The 22,432-nt window shown below is 37.0% G+C and overlaps 1 protein-coding gene across 1 annotated transcript; it reads left to right on the top strand.

The window, feature by feature from the left end:
• The first annotated feature begins 1,102 nt into the window (after positions 1-1,102).
• On the top strand, positions 1,103-21,435 carry itih5 (inter-alpha-trypsin inhibitor heavy chain 5). The gene is made up of 14 exons (XM_053508462.1): positions 1,103-1,306; positions 1,428-1,472; positions 3,829-3,992; positions 5,515-5,628; positions 7,302-7,561; positions 8,404-8,573; positions 9,865-9,981; positions 10,250-10,421; positions 10,998-11,310; positions 13,641-14,266; positions 15,860-15,910; positions 18,016-18,132; positions 18,437-18,814; positions 19,979-21,435. The coding sequence occupies exons 1-14, from the start codon at positions 1,175-1,177 to the stop codon at positions 20,296-20,298; spliced, it is 2,979 nt and encodes a 992-aa protein (XP_053364437.1). The 5' UTR covers positions 1,103-1,174; the 3' UTR covers positions 20,299-21,435.
• The last annotated feature ends 997 nt before the right edge of the window (positions 21,436-22,432 follow it).

Consider the following 22,432-nt stretch of genomic DNA (forward strand, 5'->3'; position numbering starts at 1 on the left):
AAGACACTTTAATAAACTTTGCACAAAGTCACTTTGTTCTATGCATATTTGTACACCATCTTTCTTACAAAATATCAAAATTTCTCAATTCCTTAAATGCTCTTGTACAGTACAGTATATTTCAATTTGTACAGTATATTTCTATTCCTCATGTACAGCATATTTCTATTTTTATTGTTAGTTCTACTATTCCTAGTTTAATTTAATTTTTTCTGTTTCATTTTTCTATCTTATTTCTTTTATTAATATTTATTTCTTATTATAAGCTTTAATTCTCTTTTAGGGTCACTGGCAGTCGTATAAGCATTTCACTACATTTCGTACTGTGTATGACTGTATGTGACAAATAAAATTTGAATTTGAATTTGAAAAAATTTGAACTTATTTTAATGTAGATTATTAAATCTGGCACATAACCTAACATTGTGAGTCCACTTATGGTGCAGGTTAAACTTCAGGCAGATATTTATAAATTTAAAGTACAGTACTGCAAAAGTCTCAGAGGTTGATTTAAGACCCATAGTTTGACGCATGCGCAGTAAGCTATCAACATTTAGGGCTTCTAATCTGGCAGAATTTTTTTACTACAAATAATAATTTTTCCAATGGACATCACATCCATGGTATTTTTCCGGCCTTGTTTTTTCTTCACAAAACAGCTTTTAACTTCATTTCTATTAATTATTTTGATTTCATGTACGGTTTAACTTCAGGCAAGTACTTCCAAAGTTCCATTAAATTCTGTCCAGGAAGTTTTGCGTCATGTTGTGACAAAATCTGGCTGGACAGACTGACAGACATACAAAATAAATTATGAGAGGGGTGGTCGTGCTTCCCTTATACATAAAATACTCTATTTGAAATGTAATTTTCTTTTTTTTTTTTCTAATATAGATAATATTCTATTATGCATAAAGAATAAAAGAGTAAATAGGCTACCTTGGCATATTAATTCGTCCTCCAGACCACACATTATTAAAACATCGTGTAAGACACGCCTAGAGCGCGTGAGTGATGGGTTCTGTCACTCACACAGTGTGTGTGTGTGTGTGTGTGTGTGTGAAATCACTATGCTGGAGGACAGTCTGGGTGGGAGGCGGTTACACACAGTTTCTCTGCGCTCTTTGGGACCTGAGCATGAGCTCTGCTGCATCTCCGCGCGCCTTCAGCTGAAATGTTGCTCCTCGTGCCCCTGCTCGCGCTCTGCTGTACACGCGCAGCTTTCGCTCAGAACCAGTATGAAGCGGATCTTTCCGACGATGTCGCGCTTGAGGACGAGCTGATTTCAGAACTGGACTTGGGCGATGTGAGTTGCGGTTCCTTTATTTGTTTATTTATTAGTTTGTTTGTTTATTGTTTGTTTGTTTGTTTATCATTTTGAAATGGGAGAAAACCCATGATGGTGATGTTTCTGCTCTTTATCCCAGGCACCGCGCAGAGTCCCTCGGCAGGTGAAAAACGTTTTAAGAAAGGTGAGATTTGGTGTAGTTGGCATTATTAATGCGAACCACAGTGTGAAAATGGTTCATGCATACGATTATATATACGATTATTTGTTTTTTTTATTTATTTATTTATTACTATAATTAATTAATTAATTAATTAAATATTAAATATTATTATTTACATATACACATTGTAAACCCTAATGCTCAAAGGAATTAAACATATTGAGTACTGTTAACATAAATAATTACATTTAGTTCAAATTAATAGACCTTGATGAGTATTTAGAACTTTTTGATTTGGAGTTTGTAGAAATTACACTTTTTAAATTAGCTGAACAAATTTGATATTTTAAGTATCTGCAAGTACTTAAGTAACAATAACTGTCACCTTAAAGTTCCACCAACTTAAAATCTTTCAGACCAGTGATTTTGTGTCTGACATCATCAGGGAAATAGGGCACTGGTGGCTCAGTGGTAGGTGTTTCGTCTGCCGTGCGAAAGGCCTTGGTTTGATTGAACAACTGGATGAAATGTCTGTTCCGAGCTTAAATAAAATGGGAAGGTTGTGTCACGAAGGGCATCTAGTGTAAAACCTGTGCCAAGCTTGTGTGTGTGGACTGGATGGTTCACTGTGGCAACCAATTGCTGGAAGCAGGCGAAAGACCAACAACATTTTTTTTTTATTTGCAGCAACTAAAAAAATGATAATTACTATTAAACAGTATGAGTTAGGCTACTCATTAATGCAAATAAAGAATGATTAATATGAATGAGAACAACAAACTTAAAAACTGATAGTTTTGTTTACTTAAAATTGAAAACATCATTACTAAAAAAAATTGATCTATTATTCGGGTTTACAGTGCACTTAAAGGCCAAGACTAATGTGAACACCTTATACTGACATCCAGATATGTTTGATCAACATTCCTTAAAAAAAAAAAAAAACACACACACATGCATTAATATGAAATTGCCTTTTTATTTACAGCTCCACTATTTTGGAAAGTCAGGTCACTAATAAGGTCAGGTACTGATGTTGGGTAAGGAGCTCCTACTGCTCCGGTTCATCCCAAAGCAAGCCACAAGCTCACTTATGTCCCAACTATGTCTTCATCATGGAGCTTGCTTTGTGTAGAGGCGCATGGTCATGCTGGAACAGGTTTGAGGCTATAAGCCTGAAGAAAGGAAACTTTTACTGCACAAGTTTTGTGCTCTGAATTTGCAACAGTTTGGGACAGAACTGCAGATGTCATGGTCAGGTGTTCACCAAAGTCTGGCTGAACACAGTGTGACCTGGAACATCAGGCAATCTGGAAATCTCTTCTGTGAATTTAAGTGCACTTGGCAGGTAGAATGTCTTGAGTAATGGACTAGGTCTTGTCTTGAGTATGTCTTAAGTAAAGTTGTATTAGGATCAGCTCTCCTAGTTATGAAAAGGCTGTTTATTGAGTAAACTGCTGTGGACACTCCAAAGTTGTGGAATTACTTGCCTTTTAATAAAAGGTCAACCACAAATCTTACCAATTTTACATCTTAATTATTATTTTTTTCTCTTTGGCTTTGAATTCCTAGAGAAGGTTGAGTATCAGTTGTTTTCCTTTTCGTTTCTAGCCACAAACTTGTTTGTGACAGGTACCTTTTAGTTGTTTAGTTTTGTTTTCCGTTGGTTTTAATTTTTTTTTTAATTGTAAAGCACTTTGTTAACAGCTCGTTATAAAATGTGCAATAACATTTCTTCATCCTGCTTCATATCAGATGTATAGAGGTGTTAGTACAGTACTCCTCCTCCTCCCACTATTACTACTACAACTATTACTACTAATAATATGTTTTCCAATGGACATCTCATCCATTGTATTTTCCTGCCTTGGTTTTTTGTTCACAGGATAGTCTCCAGATCCACTTTATCCCTCACCAGGATAAAGCAATTACTGTGCAATAATAATAATAATAAAAATAATAATAACAATAATAGCAATAATACTGACAGTAGCAGTTGTAGTAGTTGTAAATTGAAAACACATTCCTATTTTAAAGTCCATGGTTTGATAGAATGTGAACGAATTGTTTCTACAATCTTACATAAGGGCTTTCCAACATGGAGTCACCTGGGAATCATCCAGTGTCTTTCTGCCAAAAAAAAGTAGTCAACACATTTTTAAACACCAAGAGGTCATAACTGTTACTGTCACAAAGTTTAAACTTTAACTTGGAAAGTACCAGTTCTGATCAAATTAGATCTAATCAGTTGAAAAAAAAAAATTATCCTCTTTAGGAGAGTGAGACACCAAGTTGATCTTCACTTTTTTCTAGCTATTGCACTACAGAACATTATCTAACCTTATGTAACTGAGTATATACTGTTTGTTCGTTTTAGGAAACTAAGCCACACATACAGGAGTTATCTGTGTCGACCACCATCATCTCGCGCTATGCTTTCACCGCTGTGTCCTGCACTATGTTAAACAGACTCAGCGCAGCATCTGAGGCGACTTTCACGTTTCCCGTCCCGGCATCTGCCTACATCTCCAACTTTACAATGTGAGCATTACGCCATGCAGGTTTCATTATTCATTAATTTTTTATACAGTGTGCAGTATGTTAGCATTTCAAGTGGACTTTTTTAATCAAATATTTCATTTAGTACTGAAAGAGTTCATTTAAGCTGTAGCATTTAAGTCTGGGAGTATGAAGCATATGCATGCTTCCTATGCTAAATTACTCCAAGATGACATAAACAGAGCCGGCCATGGAAACACCAGCGCACCCATTCATCTTTTGAACTGTGCATTATGTCACTATATGCTCCGATCATTCGTTTACTCATAGCTATTCTTTATTTATGACAGTATATGGATGTCTGTATATGGAAAACAGTCTGATGTCGCTGTGTTTTAGAAAAGGATAAAACCTGCTTTTGTGTTTTGCAGTTGCGTATTGAGTGAGCAGTACTGTAAATACATTCAGTTAATACTTAAAGTGTCTAAAACCTTACAAACCAAATGTTTTCATTCATTTTTTTCAATTCAAAGGAACAGTGAATAATTCAGTTGATCAGGTACCGTTCCTGATGCATCATCATCAAAACAGAGAACAGTGTATTCACATTCTCTACAGATAACAGCATAAAAAGTTACAAATTGTACAAGAATAATAAAAATAATAATAAAAATTATTCTAACAGACAGTGATGAGCGCAGATAACGGATGAGATGAGCCGCGTGTTTAAAATGCGATGAGTAATCTTTACCGCAGATAATGAGACAGAGAGAAGAGAGAACTTTATTTTTTTTAGATATAGTTAATTTGGACATCTTTCAGTGGAGAAATACGTAGATGTGACAACACTCCTTAAGTTACTTTTTTTGTGATTCATTGTTTTGTACACAAAATTCTGTGTAAAATGATTTTACCATACCATATTTTGCACCATATTTATAAATGAAATCTTAAAGTGCAATGTTAATTTTTTCACTTATGTTGTAAAAGAGATTTTGTAAATGTATATTTTTTTATATTAAAAACTAGTCTTGTGAACTTTTAGTTTGTAGGCTGCTAAACATTTGGTATTATATTAGGCCAGTTAAACTAGGATGTTGTATTTCATGATGATGATGATGCCATGGTTTTGGGTTTGAAAGAAGATTTTGAAGTGGTGTAAAGTGGAATGTTTTTTAAAACGCACAGACCATAGCTGATCCTTTTCAGCCTTTAATTGTTGTATACTATAGTATTGGGGCTTTGACAGTATAACATAGACAATCTAACAAATAATGAGATTACTCACAATGCAGTCAGTATCTCTAAAACTGTTCTCTGAATAATTTTCTTTGTCAAGTTCAGTGAAAAGCCTTCATACAGTTACTTTCCCCCCCTCATGAATGAATGAGCTATTTTGGAGTTATTTCATAAGAAAGGTTACCACAGGGCCTGTGACAGTTTAGATTAGCATTAATATCACAAACAAAAACACATACATGGCCTAACTGTTTAGTTATACTTTTTTTTTTAAGGAAAAATAGTCGTAGTCATAGTTACAGTAAGTTTATTTGTGTCACCACAGGATTGTGGGAGGGAGAGTCTTCCCCAGCCAGATCAAGGCAAAGGAAAAGAAACTGAAAAAGGACAGAAAGGAGAACAACGGCGCACCAAAGAACAAAGACTCTGCAGAGGACAGGTAGTGTAAGGAAATTGTATTGGAAGCACGTGTGTGTGTGTGTTAACCCTCTATAATAATGATAAGTTTATTATTATTATTATTATTATTATTATTTATACATGCTTCAATATGATAATTTTTACACGTTTGTAATTATTGTAGATTGCTTTAACACTCCTTACAAGAAGTAATTTAAGTATATTTTGCAGGGGACTGTCTATAATACACTATATGCACCTGGTTAGATACTCAACCCAACTAAACTTTATTTGTTAAGCCCTTTAACAGCAATGAATGCCCCAAAGTGCTTCACATAAATAATAAAATAATATGAAAAGACATAAATAAAATCGCATCACACACATCTCTAATCCAACCTATAAAATCATTTTATCTCATGGTGGTTTAAATGCCCCAAAAAAACATGAGTTTTTATATGGGATTTTACCACTCTCAGTGATGTGGCTATTTGTATAGCTATTTGGCTCATGAATAGTCGAGGATAGGTCATTCCACTCCACTCCTAAGCTTGCATTTGGTTTTTAGATCTTTTTGGCTTAAATCATTCAGGAGTTTTGCCTATAATTATTATTATTATTATTATTATTAATACTGCAGCACAATGTAATACTCAGTCGAACTGGGGCGGCACGGTGGCTTAGGGGTTAGCACTTGCACCTCCAGGGTTTGGGTTTGATTCCTGCCTCAGGTCTGTGTGCATAGAGTTTGCATGTTCTCCCTGTGGGTTTTCTCCAGATACTTCAGTGTTCTCCTACAGTCCAAATACCTGTAGATTAAGCTAATTGGCATTCCCAAATTGCCTGTAGTGTATGACTGTCTGTATGTTAAGTGTGTGCTTTGTGATGGATTGGCATGTCCTAATTCTTCAGGTTTTCCCCCCCACCCCCACCCCCTAAGGCCTAGATTATGTAAGGAATAAATTGATAAATAATCAACAATAGGATACTGTGTTACAGCTCAAGTTAATTTAACTTCCCTAAAATAATGGCCTGTAATATCCTAAATCTCTTAATTATTATTTAGCATTGCATTTATACCATTGTGATTTTTGTCAATTTTAATTATTTAAAGTTGTAAAAAATTGTGTATTACGTTATGGAAAGTTTCCAAGACAAGTTACATTCTGCAGTCACTTATTATAGCAACTCTCTCTCTCTCTCTCTCTCTCTCTCTCGCAAAGTTCATACAGACAACCATACAGTACAGTATGCCTATTGTTATGGTACTGAGAAAGCAGAAAGAGTAAGTACAGTAAGTGAACCACGTCACAGCATTAAATATAAATATACACAGATCAGCTATTATAACATTATGACCACTGAGAGGTGAACTGAACAACATTGATCATCAACTATATACCCATAAACCAGTGTCAGGATCATGGGCACCCAAGACTCACCCATGCCCACATTCCAAAGGCTTGTCAGTTTGTATATCTACAGGGAATGGATTTTGTGTTCTCACTGTGGAAACTATTAAGAAAGAAATGTGCTGACTGGAGAATGACAGGAGAAAGATATTTAGAAATCGGTGGACGCGTTTTCCAACCCTACAATAGAAACTCTGTTTGAACACGCCGGTACCAACCCAGCTACTGAATCATCTATTGATCTAATGCTTCATATTTCTTTCCATTCCCCCACTCCCATCTCGATCCCGTTTTTTCCTAGTGAGGGTGAGATGGAGATGTTTCGAATGTCCGTTAAGATCCCTGGACGAAACCGGGCCATCTTTCTTCTGACGTATGAGGAGCTGTTGCAGAGACGGCTGGGTTATTACCAGCACGTGACGAGTGTTAGACCCATGCAGCTGGTCAGCAAGCTCAGCGTGGCCGTTACCATCGTAGAGCACTCCCGCATTAAGTCCCTGGAGGTTCTCCCTTTACGCAGAAGCAGAACATCTGGCTCCAGGAACAGCAGCAAGACAGACGGTATTTCTCTCATAACTGGAATTCTCAGTATTGTCTAACATAAAATGGAGTAGCTTACTTCTAGAATTTGATTGGCTGAGCTGTGTTTGAAGGCAAGTCCGAGATGTATGCATCTCTGTGAGTGCACACACACCTGTGACCACATCACAATAGGTGAATTCTGTATGAGTGCACCAGGTTGTAAAGAAATAAAACTATTATACTTAAGACATTGTTCTGTTCATAGAATATCATATTCGTTAACAGAATTTCTTTTTTTTTGCTATTTTACTTTATTTTGTTATTATTTGATGGAAATGTGACACAAATCACATTAGGTCATAGTAGTAGTGATAATAATAATAATAATAATAATAATAATTATTATTATTATTATTATTATTATTATATTAATTATAATTATAATAATATTATTAATTATAATTTTAATAATATGGTTAATTGTGTACTTGGCACAATCAAACTCCTATTTTGTCATTGTAAGTAAAGTGGGTAAATGCTGCAATCCTACCACACACACACACTGACCTAATTCCAACATGCCTGGCACAACAATCCATTGCCTCACGTTGTGTCGACATCATCTTACACCATGGTTTAATGCAAGTTCCATCATCCAGACACCTTCTCATCTGGGACTGTCCACACCCAAATACTGAGCATTACGTCCAAGTCTGAATTAACTGCAAGTTATTTACTCCAGCTTTCCATCTGCTCATCAAATTCTTCTCGAAAACAGTTTAATCATGCTTCAATAACGTTTAAGTATGTAATATCTGGCAACATGGTTCTACTGAATACATAACCAGTTTAATTCTACTTACACTCCATGTCGTTTTCAGGTAATGTGGGTATGCCGCCTTCCACAGTTATCCGACAGAATGAGACGTTCTGCAAGATCACTTTTACTCCTAACATCGTGCAACAGGTCAGGATCGCCAACAACGGCATGCTGGGAGATTTCATAGTGCGCTATGATGTGGAGAGAGAATTGGGAATTGGTGACATTCAGGTAAACATACTCAACGGGTGAAGCATGATTTGACAATGATGATACACTGCCTGGCCAAAAAGATCTAAGATTTCATTCTGTCTTTGTTAGCTTTGATTACAGTGATTACACAATGTGGTGGCCGGTTTATGTGTGAAAATGATTCTCTATTCATGAGTTCTTCCCCCATCATAATTCTCCCATAAAGTTGACAATTTAACACTGTCCTTTCAGGTTTTCCATAATTTGTCCCTTCTGTAATGATGATTTATTTCTGGCCAGACACTATATTTTATTAATCGTCACACGTTTAGATGTCCTCCAGAAGCCAGATGATGTCATTAGTATATAGTAGGACATACCCATATACTAATATATTGTTGTTCTAATTGTAAACAAGTACATATTTACTTTGACTTTCACATTTATTGCGTGTGTTTTGTTTCATCATCGTCTATACAGCTTACTCCTGTATACAGGGTCGTGGGGGGCCTGAAGACTATCCCCGGACACTTAGGGCATGAGGCAGGGTACACCCTGGACAGGGTGCCAATCCATCGCAGGGCACACACATACACATACACTGCATGTGTCTTGTATTATTTTTAAAAGAACATTTCCTATTATTAATAAAAGTAAAATACAATCTTCCCAGAAATGTATACAGGCTTTAATTAGCAATGATTTTAAAGGACCTCTTTTTAAACCCCACTATGTCCAAGCTTCATAGTTTTGAAATGTTCAGATCTTTTTGGAATAAAACAACCCAATAACTAAAGTAAAAGTGAAACAAATATTTAGGGGCTTAAATAGTTCCTTACTTTGGAAATGACAGTTTTAAAATTTGAGTAAAAACAAAAATTGCTAGAGGTGTCTGGTTGAAACCAAATTTTAATTTGAGGGAAAGGGGTGAGGTCAAAGAACTATAAAGTTTTGTAAATTACTTTTTTTATTGTTTGTGAATGGAAAGCCCTGAGTCGAGGTCCAGACCACACCCACTTCTGGCTAAAATCTAAGGACAGACCCAAATACGAATATTTAAACTACTAAACAAAGAACGACATAAATATCAATGTAGATTGTGTCATTACGGTACAACCCTGATGTATAGATTTTAATAATGGTGCAAAAGTATATGCCATTTCTTATTTTTCTACTTGCTCTTAACCACAGTCCAGAAAGCAAATCAGTTCCTTCTTCTCCCCAGGCACACATCCACCCACAGCTGGACTGCAGCTCACACACACACACACACACACACACCACATTCAAACCTGCCGGCAAAAGTTTATAAACACCTCTGCTTTCCCAGGTACTGGATGGACACTTTGTGCACTACTTCGCCCCCAAAGACTTGCCCGTCGTACCCAAGAACGTTGTGTTTGTCATTGACACCAGCGCCTCCATGCTGGGGACCAAAATAAAACAGGTGGTGTAAATCTATTTGTTGGAAACTTGCTATTTTTCCAAGCATTAATTCACGTTTTCAAATCTTTTTAAACAACAGCTCAGTAGGTACAGTAACCTGTAAATGTGTCACAGTAACTATAGACACAGCAGTGATAGATGAGCCGTTGACGCAGTGTGCATCTGTGTATGGGTGTGTGTGCATTTCTTTTGAAGCAGGTCGCTGAATTTCCTCTTATTTTTTACCAATACTTAATCACATTCACCACTTTCTTGTTTTTCTCCAAAAGACCAAAGAAGCTTTGTTTACTATCCTGGGTGACTTGCGTCCAAACGATCATTTTAATTTCGTCAGTTTCTCCAACCGTGTGCGTGTGTGGCAGCCGGGCAAGCTGGTGCCCGTTACGCCGATCAACGTACGTGATGCCAAGAAGTTTATCTACATGATCTCACCGACTGGAGGTACCACACCTTACACCCTTTTGCTCACCCGTGCTACATTATGTATTTAATTACATTATGTATTTAATTACCTATGTATCAGGAAAATTAAAAGTAAATGTACAGTATATACATGCATACAGTAAGAACTGTATGTTTATATGTTTTATACCAAGCTCAAACAGATGCACTTATAGTAGGGCTGTTGATATTAACAGAAATTTTAACACATTACTATTTTTTCAACTGAAATTTGTCATATGACCAAGTGTGACCCTAATGGCATAACTGAAGCGCAGTTACCTGGGTATGTGTGATAATGGCACGTTTAGCATGACTGAGGAAACATCACCAGGTGTGCTGAATGGATTCTTCTAGATGAAAGTTTGGATAAAACTAAAGTTGTGTGCTCGAGCAACCTTCAATGGGAACTCTTTTGTCAAGATACATTAAACATACGCCATGTGAACGGTGACTCAGGCTGCTAAGGCTGTAGGTTTTTGATTTTTGGATCTAAAGATGATTTTTGGATCTAAAGATCCAAAGATCATTTTGATTTTTGGATCTAAAGATCTCTGATTCTCTCTTTAATCCCAGGCACAGACATTAACAGCGCCCTTCAGGCTGGCTCAACATTGCTCAGAGACTACCTGTCACAAAAGGAGCAGCCGAATCATAACAGCGTGTCCCTCATCATCTTCCTCACTGATGGACGGCCCACAGTGGGTGTGGTCCACACACCAGTCATTCTAGGAAATGCAAAGGAAGCCGTGCAGGAGAAGTTCTGCATCTTTACCATCGGCATGGGCAACGACGTTGACTATAAGCTCTTGGATCGCATGGCGCTGGAGAACTGTGGCACCATGAGGAGAATTCCAGAAGATGCTAATGCTAGCACCATGCTGAAAGGGTGAGAATGGTGGAGCTGAGGAGTTTTAATATTTTAACAAAATACTTTAATGCAATTATATGGTAGCTGCTGTTTGAATAGATTAAACATCAACTTTGGATTTTAAATGTACAGTGGGACCTTGGATTGCAAACATAATTTCATTCCGGAAGCAGGCTTGTATTCCAAATCAGTCGTAAACCAAATTAAATTTTCCCATAAGAAATAATGTAACTTAAATTATTCATTTCACCGACCCAATATATAAATACATAAAAATAATTAACACAAAATATAAAGTAAAAATAAAACAAACTAACCTGCACTTTGCCTTTAAAAAAAAAACTTAAAAGATAAGTGTTTTCGTTTGTGCGCACAGGTGCTGTGGATGTGTGTGTGTGTGTGTGTGAATCTAAAGTAAGCTCCCCTCTCCCCCTTCTCGTCTTACACAGTTACCCTTCCTCCACTCTTTTCACAGACACGCAACGAAAAACATGGGTTTCATTGGGAAAAAAACAAGAGATCTAATGACACTCGATTAAGCGACACATTAATGGAATCACTGCTGTAAAGTAAAAATAAAACAAAGTAACCTGCACTTTACCTTTGAAAAGAATCGCGACAAAGCAGTGTTTCTGTGTAGAGCAGAGAGAAAGACTTTGTGTGTGTCTGTGAAGCAAAAGTAGTAGGGGTCTGTGCGTGTGTGTGTGGCACGGTGTCCAATGATAGGCACGCACACAGACACAAAGAGCAGGCTGATACAGAGAGAGAAAATGGACCTTTGAGGCTTGCTTTTGCTTTACACGCACGCTGTACTGCACACAAACGCATACCGACACAAAATAAAACATTTTGCGCACACACATGTGGTCACAATGTTATTGTAAACAGGCACAGTTATTGTACACGCATGCACGGATGCTGATTATACCAGTAAGAGACAGACACTAAGACCCAGCAGGGGAGACAATTACCCACAATTCCGCAGCGCAAGAGAGAGAAAAACCGTTGGCTCAGTTGTAATCACGTGACGTTCCGTGTTAAAACAAGAAGCGCATGCGTGATACATGATACTTGGTATTTGTAAACCAAGACTTGTTCGTTTTCCAAGTTAAAATTTATTACAAATCTTTGCTCGTCTTGTGAAACACTCGCAAACCGTGTTACTCGCAATCCGAGGTTTCACTGTAATTAAACCATTGACTGTAAGTTGACACTAAAGCCCTGGAAGCAGCAATAAGCTTCATGTTTTTGGCCCCTGAGCAAGGCCCTGTTCCAGGGCACTGTAATAAGACTGTCCCTACACTCTAACCCCAACTTCCTTCTTATTTGGAATATGTAGCAGTGGAATTCACCCTACTGTCATGCATATATGACAAGTCAAGACTTTCTAAATCTTTTTAAATAAATATGTTAAAGTAAGCTTTTGGGTGACATGATGGCTGAGTATTAAGCGCTGGAGTGGGGCTGGAGAGTGTCCCGTGATAGGTGGGTTTCCTCAGGGCACTCCGGTTTCCTCCCAAATTACGTTCACAAATTGCCCCGTAGTGTGTGAATGTGTGTGAGTGTTTGTTGTGTTCCCTGCAATGGATTGGCAGCCTGTCCAGGGTGTATCCATCCTTTCCAGGGATAGGCTCCAGGCTTCTTGCGACCCTGTACAGGATAAGTGGTAAAAAAAGAAAAACTAATTAATGAATGAATTAAGCTTTTGGTTATTTCCCAGCTCTAACGTTTGCACTATGACTGAGAAGTTGACACACGAAGCTGGGATTGAAACAGAAACAGAACAGAGATAGTGGATTCTCATGAAATGTATTTAAAGCTTATGGCTTGTCGCCCCATGTACTGTTCACCTACGAGCCCTAACCTTACAGCTGCGTATCTCAAAGGTCAGAAATCAAGCACCAAAAAAATAACAGGACTGGCTTAAACTGAAAGATGCTAAAACTAGGATTAGGGGAAAGGAATTTTCCCAGAATCCCAAAATACCACTCCAACAGAATTCAACAAAATAAAGACCTTTTTTTTAGCACTTTCTAGTAAAGTAGCATATATTTATAAACTAAATGTAATAAGAATGTATGTAAGAATAATAATAATGTAATTAAAAATAAAATAGTAATTATCATAATCTATAATTGTACATTAAGGTAACTCAATAATAATAATAATTTGGTCATATTGAAAACTCAATATCCCTGTTCATCCAGCTAAAGGTTATCAGTTAGTTTGTTTTTTATTTACAAATTAAAGCAATGCTCAAGGGCCAATCAGTGGGACTCTTACCGTAGCAATAACTGCTGAACTATTAATAATAACATTTAAATTATTTTCTTACACTCTATCTGTAGATTCTACGCGGAAATCGGCACCCCTCTTCTCTCAGATGTTCGTGTTGCATATTCAGAAGATGCTGTGGAGTACGTCACGCAGAACCTCTTCTCTAATTACTTTAACGGCTCCGAGTTAGTTGTAGCTGGAAAGCTGACGAATCGCAGCTCGGATTCTCTCCACGTGCAGGTGACGGCCAGCAACAGCGATCGCAGCCTGGTGATGGAGAAGGACATCTCTCTGATTGAGCTTGAGCGTGAAACTAAGCGGCGTGTGGAGGAGGCGGAAGCCGGACCGAATGCAGATGGTTACGTCGAACGCCTATGGGGCTTCCTAAGCGTGAAGGATGGACTTAATGGGCGATTAAAGAGCCACACCAGCTCGGAAAGGGAGAACTTCACTCAACGCGCCACCAAGCTTTCGCTCTCTTACAACTTCCTCACGCCATTAACAGAAATGAATGTGGAGACACCTCAAGTGCTCGCTGATGGAAGTATGGTAAAAGCTGAGGCTACAGAAGCTCCACCGATACAAACAGATCTGGATAATCAGGTAGCAGAAGAGGAGACCGTTGGCGAGACGCCTCAAAGCTTGCACAGGTTAAAGGAACAGCCTGCAAGAGTGTCCATCGCTAGCAAGGTCACAAGTGAGACATGTTCAGATTTCAGCTTTGGTTTAGCTCTTGAGTGGCACAACAGAAGCACATTCACCCTATTATCAGAAGAATCTTAAAAATGCTACAACGATCCATGCTTATGAGGCTACATAGATAGCATTACTGCTTTCCTTTCAGTTACTGTAACATTAGCTAATCTTGAGCTTATATGAGCTCATGCATATCAATGAGGAAACGTTATGCTTTTCTCTGATTGTGTTATGCTAATCGTTGATGAACTATGGTTGCGTGCTACCTGTCTAATAGTGGAAGTGGGGATAAGACGTGGAAATTGGCAAATTAACAATAACTGGGGTGAAAATGGGAAATTAAATAAATTAATTAAAAAAATACAGTGCATGAGTATTGTTCTTCAATTGTGCACTGAATCTACATTGGTAAAGTAATTGATAATTGATTAAAGTTTTTTTATTCGTTTATTCATCGTCTATATCACTTACCCTGTACAGGGTCGCGGGGGCATGAAGCCTGTCCCAGGAGACAAGGCACAAGGCAGTGTACACCCTGGACAGGGTGGGCACACACACACACCAAGCAATTTGAGAACACCGATTAGTCTAATCTGCATGTCTTTGGACTGTGGGAGGAAACCAGAGTACATGGAGGAAACCCACAAAGAATGAGGTGAACAAGCAAACTCCATGCACACAGACTTGAGGCGGAAATCAAACCCTGACCCTGGAGGTGTAAGGAGACAGTGCTAACCACTAAACCAACGTACTGCCTAGTAACCAAGCTCACATACCACATATACAATATCTCGTCAAACCTGGAACTGTGGGGATTAACACTGTAAAATCACCATCAGAAAGATGGTACATCAAAAATACCATCTTTCTGCTTTTCAGCACAGGCGTAGAACCCTGTGTGATGCTGTTCCAAGGTGGATTATTTTTAACTTTGAATGTTTTCTTCCTCAGCAATTTGCCAGGGTTGAGGTCGAGTCTCACCTCTGGTTTGTGTGAATTAGGAATTTGCACCTCTGACAGTCACACATTACGGGCGTTGTTGCCCATAAAGTGTGAGTTAATGAGTGAATGCGTGAGTGTGTTTGTGCCCAGTGATTGGTTGGCAACTTATTCAGGATGTACCCTGCCTTGTGCCCTACAGAAAGTTCCCTGAGATAGATACACAGGATGTCTGGCGGAATAAATTATGGATGGTTTATACACACATTCACACTTTGGCACTAACAGGTTTTTTAAATCCTCATGGCATGAATTTTACAAATTGTTAAATATACAGTAAGTATTGTCTGTCACCTGAAACTATTTCATACTGTATGTATGTATGAAGTGGCTAGATAAGAGACAGATTTAAGGATAAATGTAGGCTTGCTTTTTTTGTTAGCGATAATAATCTCAGGGCTCCAGTTTAAAATTTAATGGAGTGAGTATGTCTTGCCAAAAAGTAATTTGGATTAAGGTGGAAATTATGTACATCGTCAAATTTAATTAATTGTTGTTTACTTTGCCACAAAGAAGCTTTGGTGAAATTTACAGTACCTTGATATCTCTAATATATATCTAAATCTTAACGTGGTGTCTTGTGTTTTGTCTACAGATGGAATTAAAATACCTGCCAAAAAGTCTGTCACCATATCCAAAACATCAGGTAATTTTCCTTCTTTTGTTAAGCTACAGTATGTGTTGTCTAATTCTTTGTGTTGTACTTGTCTGCAGAACAAAGAGTCAAAATGCCCAGGTTGAAAATAATTAGTCTGTGTCGAAAAAACTCCCAAAACAAACAGCTTGTAATTTAGCTTGTGTGAGTAAAGGGTGACTATAACAGACGGAAGTTAGTTAAACACCACTAAGTTCTCACGGCAGGCTCTAATTGTAACAATGGTGTCAGGGTTGACAAAAAGCTAGCTAGAGATTATGGGGCCATGTGTGTGAATTTGTGTGTTTGTCATGTGTTACAGCATGTATTTTAACGTTTTCAGAATTGGGCTACATGCGGTGGTGTGTTTGTGTGTCACAGCAGACAGTAGGCTTTTGAAGAAGGGCGGCATTTAAGTGGCTATTAGAGATGCCTTCACAGAGATAAAAGCATTGAAGTAATGAGAGGAAGTTCTTTCAACACAGCCATAAAGTCTTGTCACTGTTCTTTCAACACACATAAAGTCACTGTTTAACCATATAATAACATCTAAAGAGCGAATTTCCGTTTTAGTTAGATCAGTTCAGATATGAAAGATGATGGATTACATTGATTAAATGTAGCGGGTAAATCGAGTACTAATAACCTTTCTTTTATTTAAGGGATATTTATAAGACTGCATTTAAAGTATTCAAAAATTATTTGTGAATGAAAGCTACATCATCAAGTAGAATGAATATGTTTGCATTGAAGGGCTTTTATATTTCATAGATAAAATACTTTAACATTTGAAAAAAAGCCACATCAGATTAGGTTGGATTATGTTGAGTTTTTTTGGAACCAAGCACAATAGTTCATAGGAAGAATACACAGGATGGGACGAAGCTTCGGGGCAATTTCTTTGTAGACCAGGCTGTAGATGCCCAGGTGTAATTTTCATGAATAAAATGGATCATTTACTCTTTTATGCTTTTTGTCCAAAAAAAATGCCTTTGGGTAAGTTCACTGTTTGTGGTTTGAATGAACTAGACAACTTTTTTGTTGATAATATTAGTCCAAGGAAACACTGTATGAAACCAGTAGCGCTTCATGACCCCAAAATATTTTTTTTGTTTCTAAATCAGGAATACAGCTACTCATTTGTTTTTAACTGTGTGTGTTTCATTTTTTATTACATCATAAATGAGACTACATGATATAATAAATTAATCAACCAGGAAAGTTTTATTGTTAAAGGCTTAATATGGATCAATCTGTATTTTTTTATATTACAATTAGCCATAACTGAAAACTGTCTAAATACACAGTTTGCTTATTTTATTCTTATTATATTGATAAAGCTCAGGTTGCACAATGGCATATTGGTAAGCATTGTTGCCTCACCCCTCCAGAAGTCCCACCTCTACTCTGTGTGTGTGCATGTTCTCACTACAGTATGCTTTGTATGTTTCCTCCGTGTGTTCCGATTTCCTCCCAAAGTCCAGAGTTATGCAGATTAGGTTGATTGATGTATGTGTGTGCTTGTGTCCTGCCATGGATTGGCACTCTGTCCTGTCCCATTTAGTATCCTGGGAGAGGCTCCAGGCCCCCCGTGACCATGTAGAGGGTAGGCAATATAGAGTAAGAGTAAGTAATAACATTCATAATATGGTCTCAGTCATATTGTGAAACATTTATGCATCTTTGAATAGCATGATATCTTATTCACTTGACATCCTTCTTTATTAAATCACGTGGCATCCTTCTTCATGCATTATGTATACTGTGTTCTTGTTTCCTCAGCCAAAAGGAACACCCATTTTTTTAATACTTATATTATATAAGAATTAGGTTATGTTAGTGGATATTGTTAAATATGTTACTACCATTCACAGTATGGTCTCATTCATTTGACAAAACATGCACACTCCTAAACCCATTGTTGCTTTCTTTTAATAATATAATTATGATTTTGACTCACATGACATCATACTTCAGGCATTAATAAAAAGCACACCCTGTTTTTGTGTGTAAGAATGAAGTTATGTTAGTGGATATTGTAAAATATTTGTAAAAATTCTTCTTCTTTTAAGGACCTATAAAGTTTTAGTGTTTGTCATATTTTATGCCCCCTTTAGCGGATGGAGATCCTCACTTTGTGGTTGATTTCCCTCTCAGCAAACTTACTGTGTGTTTTAACATTAATGGAGAGCCCGGAGACGTCCTCCGCCTGGTGACCGACCATAAACACTCTGGTAAGCCAAGAATACTAATTATTTACCTGATAATAATAAGTGCTTCTGCACAATCCAGTTATTACAATTATAATAATAATAATACAGTTTAAGTATTGTAATTATGATATGAACATACTGTTAATTATTCTGATCAGATGTGTATTGTTAGCTAACCCAAGGATCACAAGCAGCAAAAAGATCAGCAATAAAAAACATGTATGATAATATACATTACACCATTACAAGGTCCTTTTTTTTCTGAAATGCCCATCTGTCAATCCTTTAGCTGAATATCAGTTCTTTCCTTTTGGTTATTTTTAAGGCGTAACTGTAAACGGGAAGCTGATTGGCGCACCAGCACCTTCCGGCAGTCACAAGCAGCAGCGCACGTATTTTAGCTCCATCATTATCGTTGTTAACAAGCCAAAGCGCTCGTATATCGAGGTGACGCCGCGTAAGGTCATCGTGGATGGCCTTGATCGCCTCGTCCTTCCCTGCAGTTCAAGTGTCACTGTGGATAACAAAGATGTAGCAGTGGCGATAGTCGCTAACGCCAACGTCACGGTTACTATTCAAGGAACAATCCAGTTCATCATCTTGATGCATATTTATAAAAACCCCGCCCCTTACCAACGAGACCACCTGGGCTTCTACATAGCGGACAGCAAGGGACTAAGCAAGGACACACACGGACTGTTAGGTAAACACACACTTACACCTGCACATGCATTTAATATTTTAATAGTAAAATTCAGTTTGCTTAAAATTGAATTATAGTTTATGCTTGTAGTGATTTGCTGATACTTTACTATTGCACAATAGCGTTTACACTGCAACTCTCCTGGGAGTAGAAGGCGTGGTGGGTTTGTATACACTGTATATAAACAGTCTGGGAAGAGAATTTCAGGACAGGGTAAAAAAAATTGTCATCCATTTAATTTTTCACACATTATTCCACATTACAGTTCTAAAAAAAAATCTACAAATGTATCTTAGATTAAAATTGCATACACTTTTAGCTTTTAATTTGCAGTTTGCAGTTTTTAATCTTAATGACACCAATTCATTTTGGAGGTAAAATATAACAAAATAAATATATTGTACATACACATTTTACATAATTTACACAAAATGAATTGGATTTAAGACAGAACACAATCCATCTACTTGAGCAGTAAAAATCTCTCAATCGCTCACTCTTACTCATCTTCTATACCGCTTTACCCTGTATTCAGGGTCGTGGGGGGCCTGGAGCCTATGCCAGGAGACTTAGGGCATAAGGCAGGATACACCCAAACAGGGTGCCAATCCATCACAGGGCACACACACATACACACACTCACACACTTATTCACACACTACGGGCAATTTGGGAACGCCAATTAGCTTACCCTGCATATCTTTGGACTGTGGAAGGAAACCGGAGTACCCGGAGGAAACCCACCAGGCGAGAGGACATGCAAACTCCATGCACACAAAAACGGGAATCGAGCCTGGTTGTGGTTTTTTTTTCTTTAAAGGGAATTAAGATGGAAATTTTGCATCAACTTGGCAACCCTTTGAAATGATATTACCATAATCCAAGTTCAATCTAGCCTCAATCTGTATTTTTTAAAATGTCTAAAAGCTAAATTTTGTTATTCACATTATTTCCCCAGAATTAATGGTTACAATCCACTTGTGCTTTAAACTACACCATTTCTTTTATTTGTGTCAAATTATATAGGATCCCCCAAATGCAGTTGGAAGATTTAGTTTATTATCAGTCAGTATTGGATGTTGTTTTATTTTAGTTCTTATTGATTGATTGGTTGCCAGGTTTCCTCACACTAATGCATAGTTCTTACTAAATATGTCTTTTCAGGTCAGTTTATCTATGAAGAAGTAACGCTTACAAAGCTTCCTGCAGCAACAGGAAACATCACTATAGCAACAGGAAATAACACACAAGAAGTAAGCATTACCCAGGGTAACCCTCAGCCTGGTCACTTGGCCCTAAAGGTTAAGAAGCGCACTGTGGATGTGGTGAAGAAGAGCAGGCATATTTACTCCGGGGCATATACCGTACACTGCTGGTTTGCCAGGAATAATGCTGCTAAACTGATTGATGGACAATACAAGGATTATGTAGTGTCTCACATGTTTGACACAGAGGACTGGCTTCATGGGTCAAATACACACTGAGACACACAGACACATAATCACAGAAGAGCTTAGTCAGGTATAAAGCAAAAAGCCAAAGAACTGAAGAATTCTATATTCAGTGTAGAGTGTGCATTATATCTGAATTATATTATGGCACAATTAAACTTTTTATAAATGTTATATTTTTTTGTAAATTTTTAAACTCAAATGTTTTTCTAATTGTTTGAGAATTTTAAACTAATAATGTAGATGTGATTTTAAGATAACAAAAGCTAAAAAAATTTAAAACCCCTGTAGCTTTTTAGAAGAACATTTAAATATAGGAATACAACTACGATGGTATTTATCTATGGTGATGTTTATTTTATGTTTTCAATAAAAAATAATATAATATAAATGTGATATTTGTAAAGTAAATTTAGGACTGGTTGTTGCTTCGACAGGAATTTTGGAAGTCCACTTTTGCCTGATTTTAGATTAGGACTATATAACAATGTCTGCACCTATATCTACAAGAATATCTGTATTCATATGGATTTACTAATCAAAATACTGTATGTGATCCTTCATATGAAGTCAGGTATTAAGTCCTACAAGTTAGTTTTGCATCATGGCCAATAGTGAGTGCATTCGGTTAAAGGTGTCAAATTTTCAATTTCGACAAAAATCAGTTAAAAAATATCTTTCTGATCTTTTTTTTGCTGTAAAACTGCACTGCTGTTAAAAAAAGGGAAAAGTCATGCAGATTAGGCTAATTGGCGTTCTCAAATTGGCTGTATTGTGTGCATGCGCATAGGAATGTTGACTGGAGGTCCTACCATGGACTTAACAATAGGAATAAAAACAATGGCAATCACCATTGACCTCCACAGTCCCTAGTTGGACTACAAATTTTCCTGGATGGACGGATGGTATCTATCTATCTATCTATCTATCTATCTATCTATCTATCTATCTATCTATCCATCCATCCATCCATCCATTTATGTCTGTACTTACTTGTGCACACAACTCAGTAAAGCTATTTATTATTATATACATTTATTCAATTTTGAGTTTCCAGGTTGCTACTTTTTATTAAGTAAATGTTGTTTATCCAAGGAAAAAGAAGAGAAGCAGTGGCTCATTTAATATTCTCTGGTGTGTGACTTTAAAAGGGACAAAGCTATTACTTAGTTCATCTTGGAGTATTTACATGTTTTTATATGTTTTCTTAATATTTTAATATGTATATGTTTTATATTGACCTTAAATGGCTCTCTTGAGTGTATTTACAGCATAAAACATACAGTTTACCTCTGTGTGACATATTGTGGTTACATGAAGCTGTCAGACAGTGGCGCTGAACTTAACGCTGCTCCTTGTTTGACTGAGGCTTCTTCTGTTTTGGGCAAACTCTGGTTGGTTGGTCTGTGCAACTCAAACATAGATGTATATGATGACTAAATACTGATATGTGCTGATATCTGTAACTTTCCACTGTGTGTTTGCTGTGAAGGTCTCTCCTACTCACTCGCTTACAGTAACTGAACCTCAGTGCAATCTGTGCTGGTTTGGTGTTGCAATTGGGGGGTCTTGCTGATAGCTCGTATGACGATATGTACACATACATATCCTTACACACATAAAATACAGTGCAACCTGTCGTTTGTGTATCCTTGCATACATACATATGTGTGTAAATCTTATGACAGTGTAACAGAAAAAAGTTAAGTATCTGTTACATGGCATTATCTACTACACTGAACAGATTTGTATTCTCAAGAAACATAGGGTGTATTAAAGGGTGTATTTTCCCCTGAAAAACATGAATGGAATCTCACGTTATTAATATTATGTTTTAAGAACAACATTAGGCTCAAAATTAGGTTCATTAGGCCATAGCCCTTAAAAAATGTTTTTTTTTTTTTATAAACATGTATAGGGCTTAGGATTGTGCAGTATAAAGTGATATATCCTTTTTTCAGCACAACATAGGCAATATAATGAACTGAATTTTTTATTTAATTTTTCACCAACTTTACAAACATGACTGAGAAAAAAAAGGGTCACATAGGCAAAGGAATAGCACAGATTGTTGTTTTTCGGTTTTCAAAAAAAAAAAATATATATATATATATATATATATATATATATATATATATATAATAATTATATTATGCTATTATTATTA

Source organism: Clarias gariepinus, chromosome 12, assembly GCF_024256425.1.
Source record: "Clarias gariepinus isolate MV-2021 ecotype Netherlands chromosome 12, CGAR_prim_01v2, whole genome shotgun sequence".
Lineage (NCBI taxonomy): Eukaryota > Metazoa > Chordata > Actinopteri > Siluriformes > Clariidae > Clarias > Clarias gariepinus.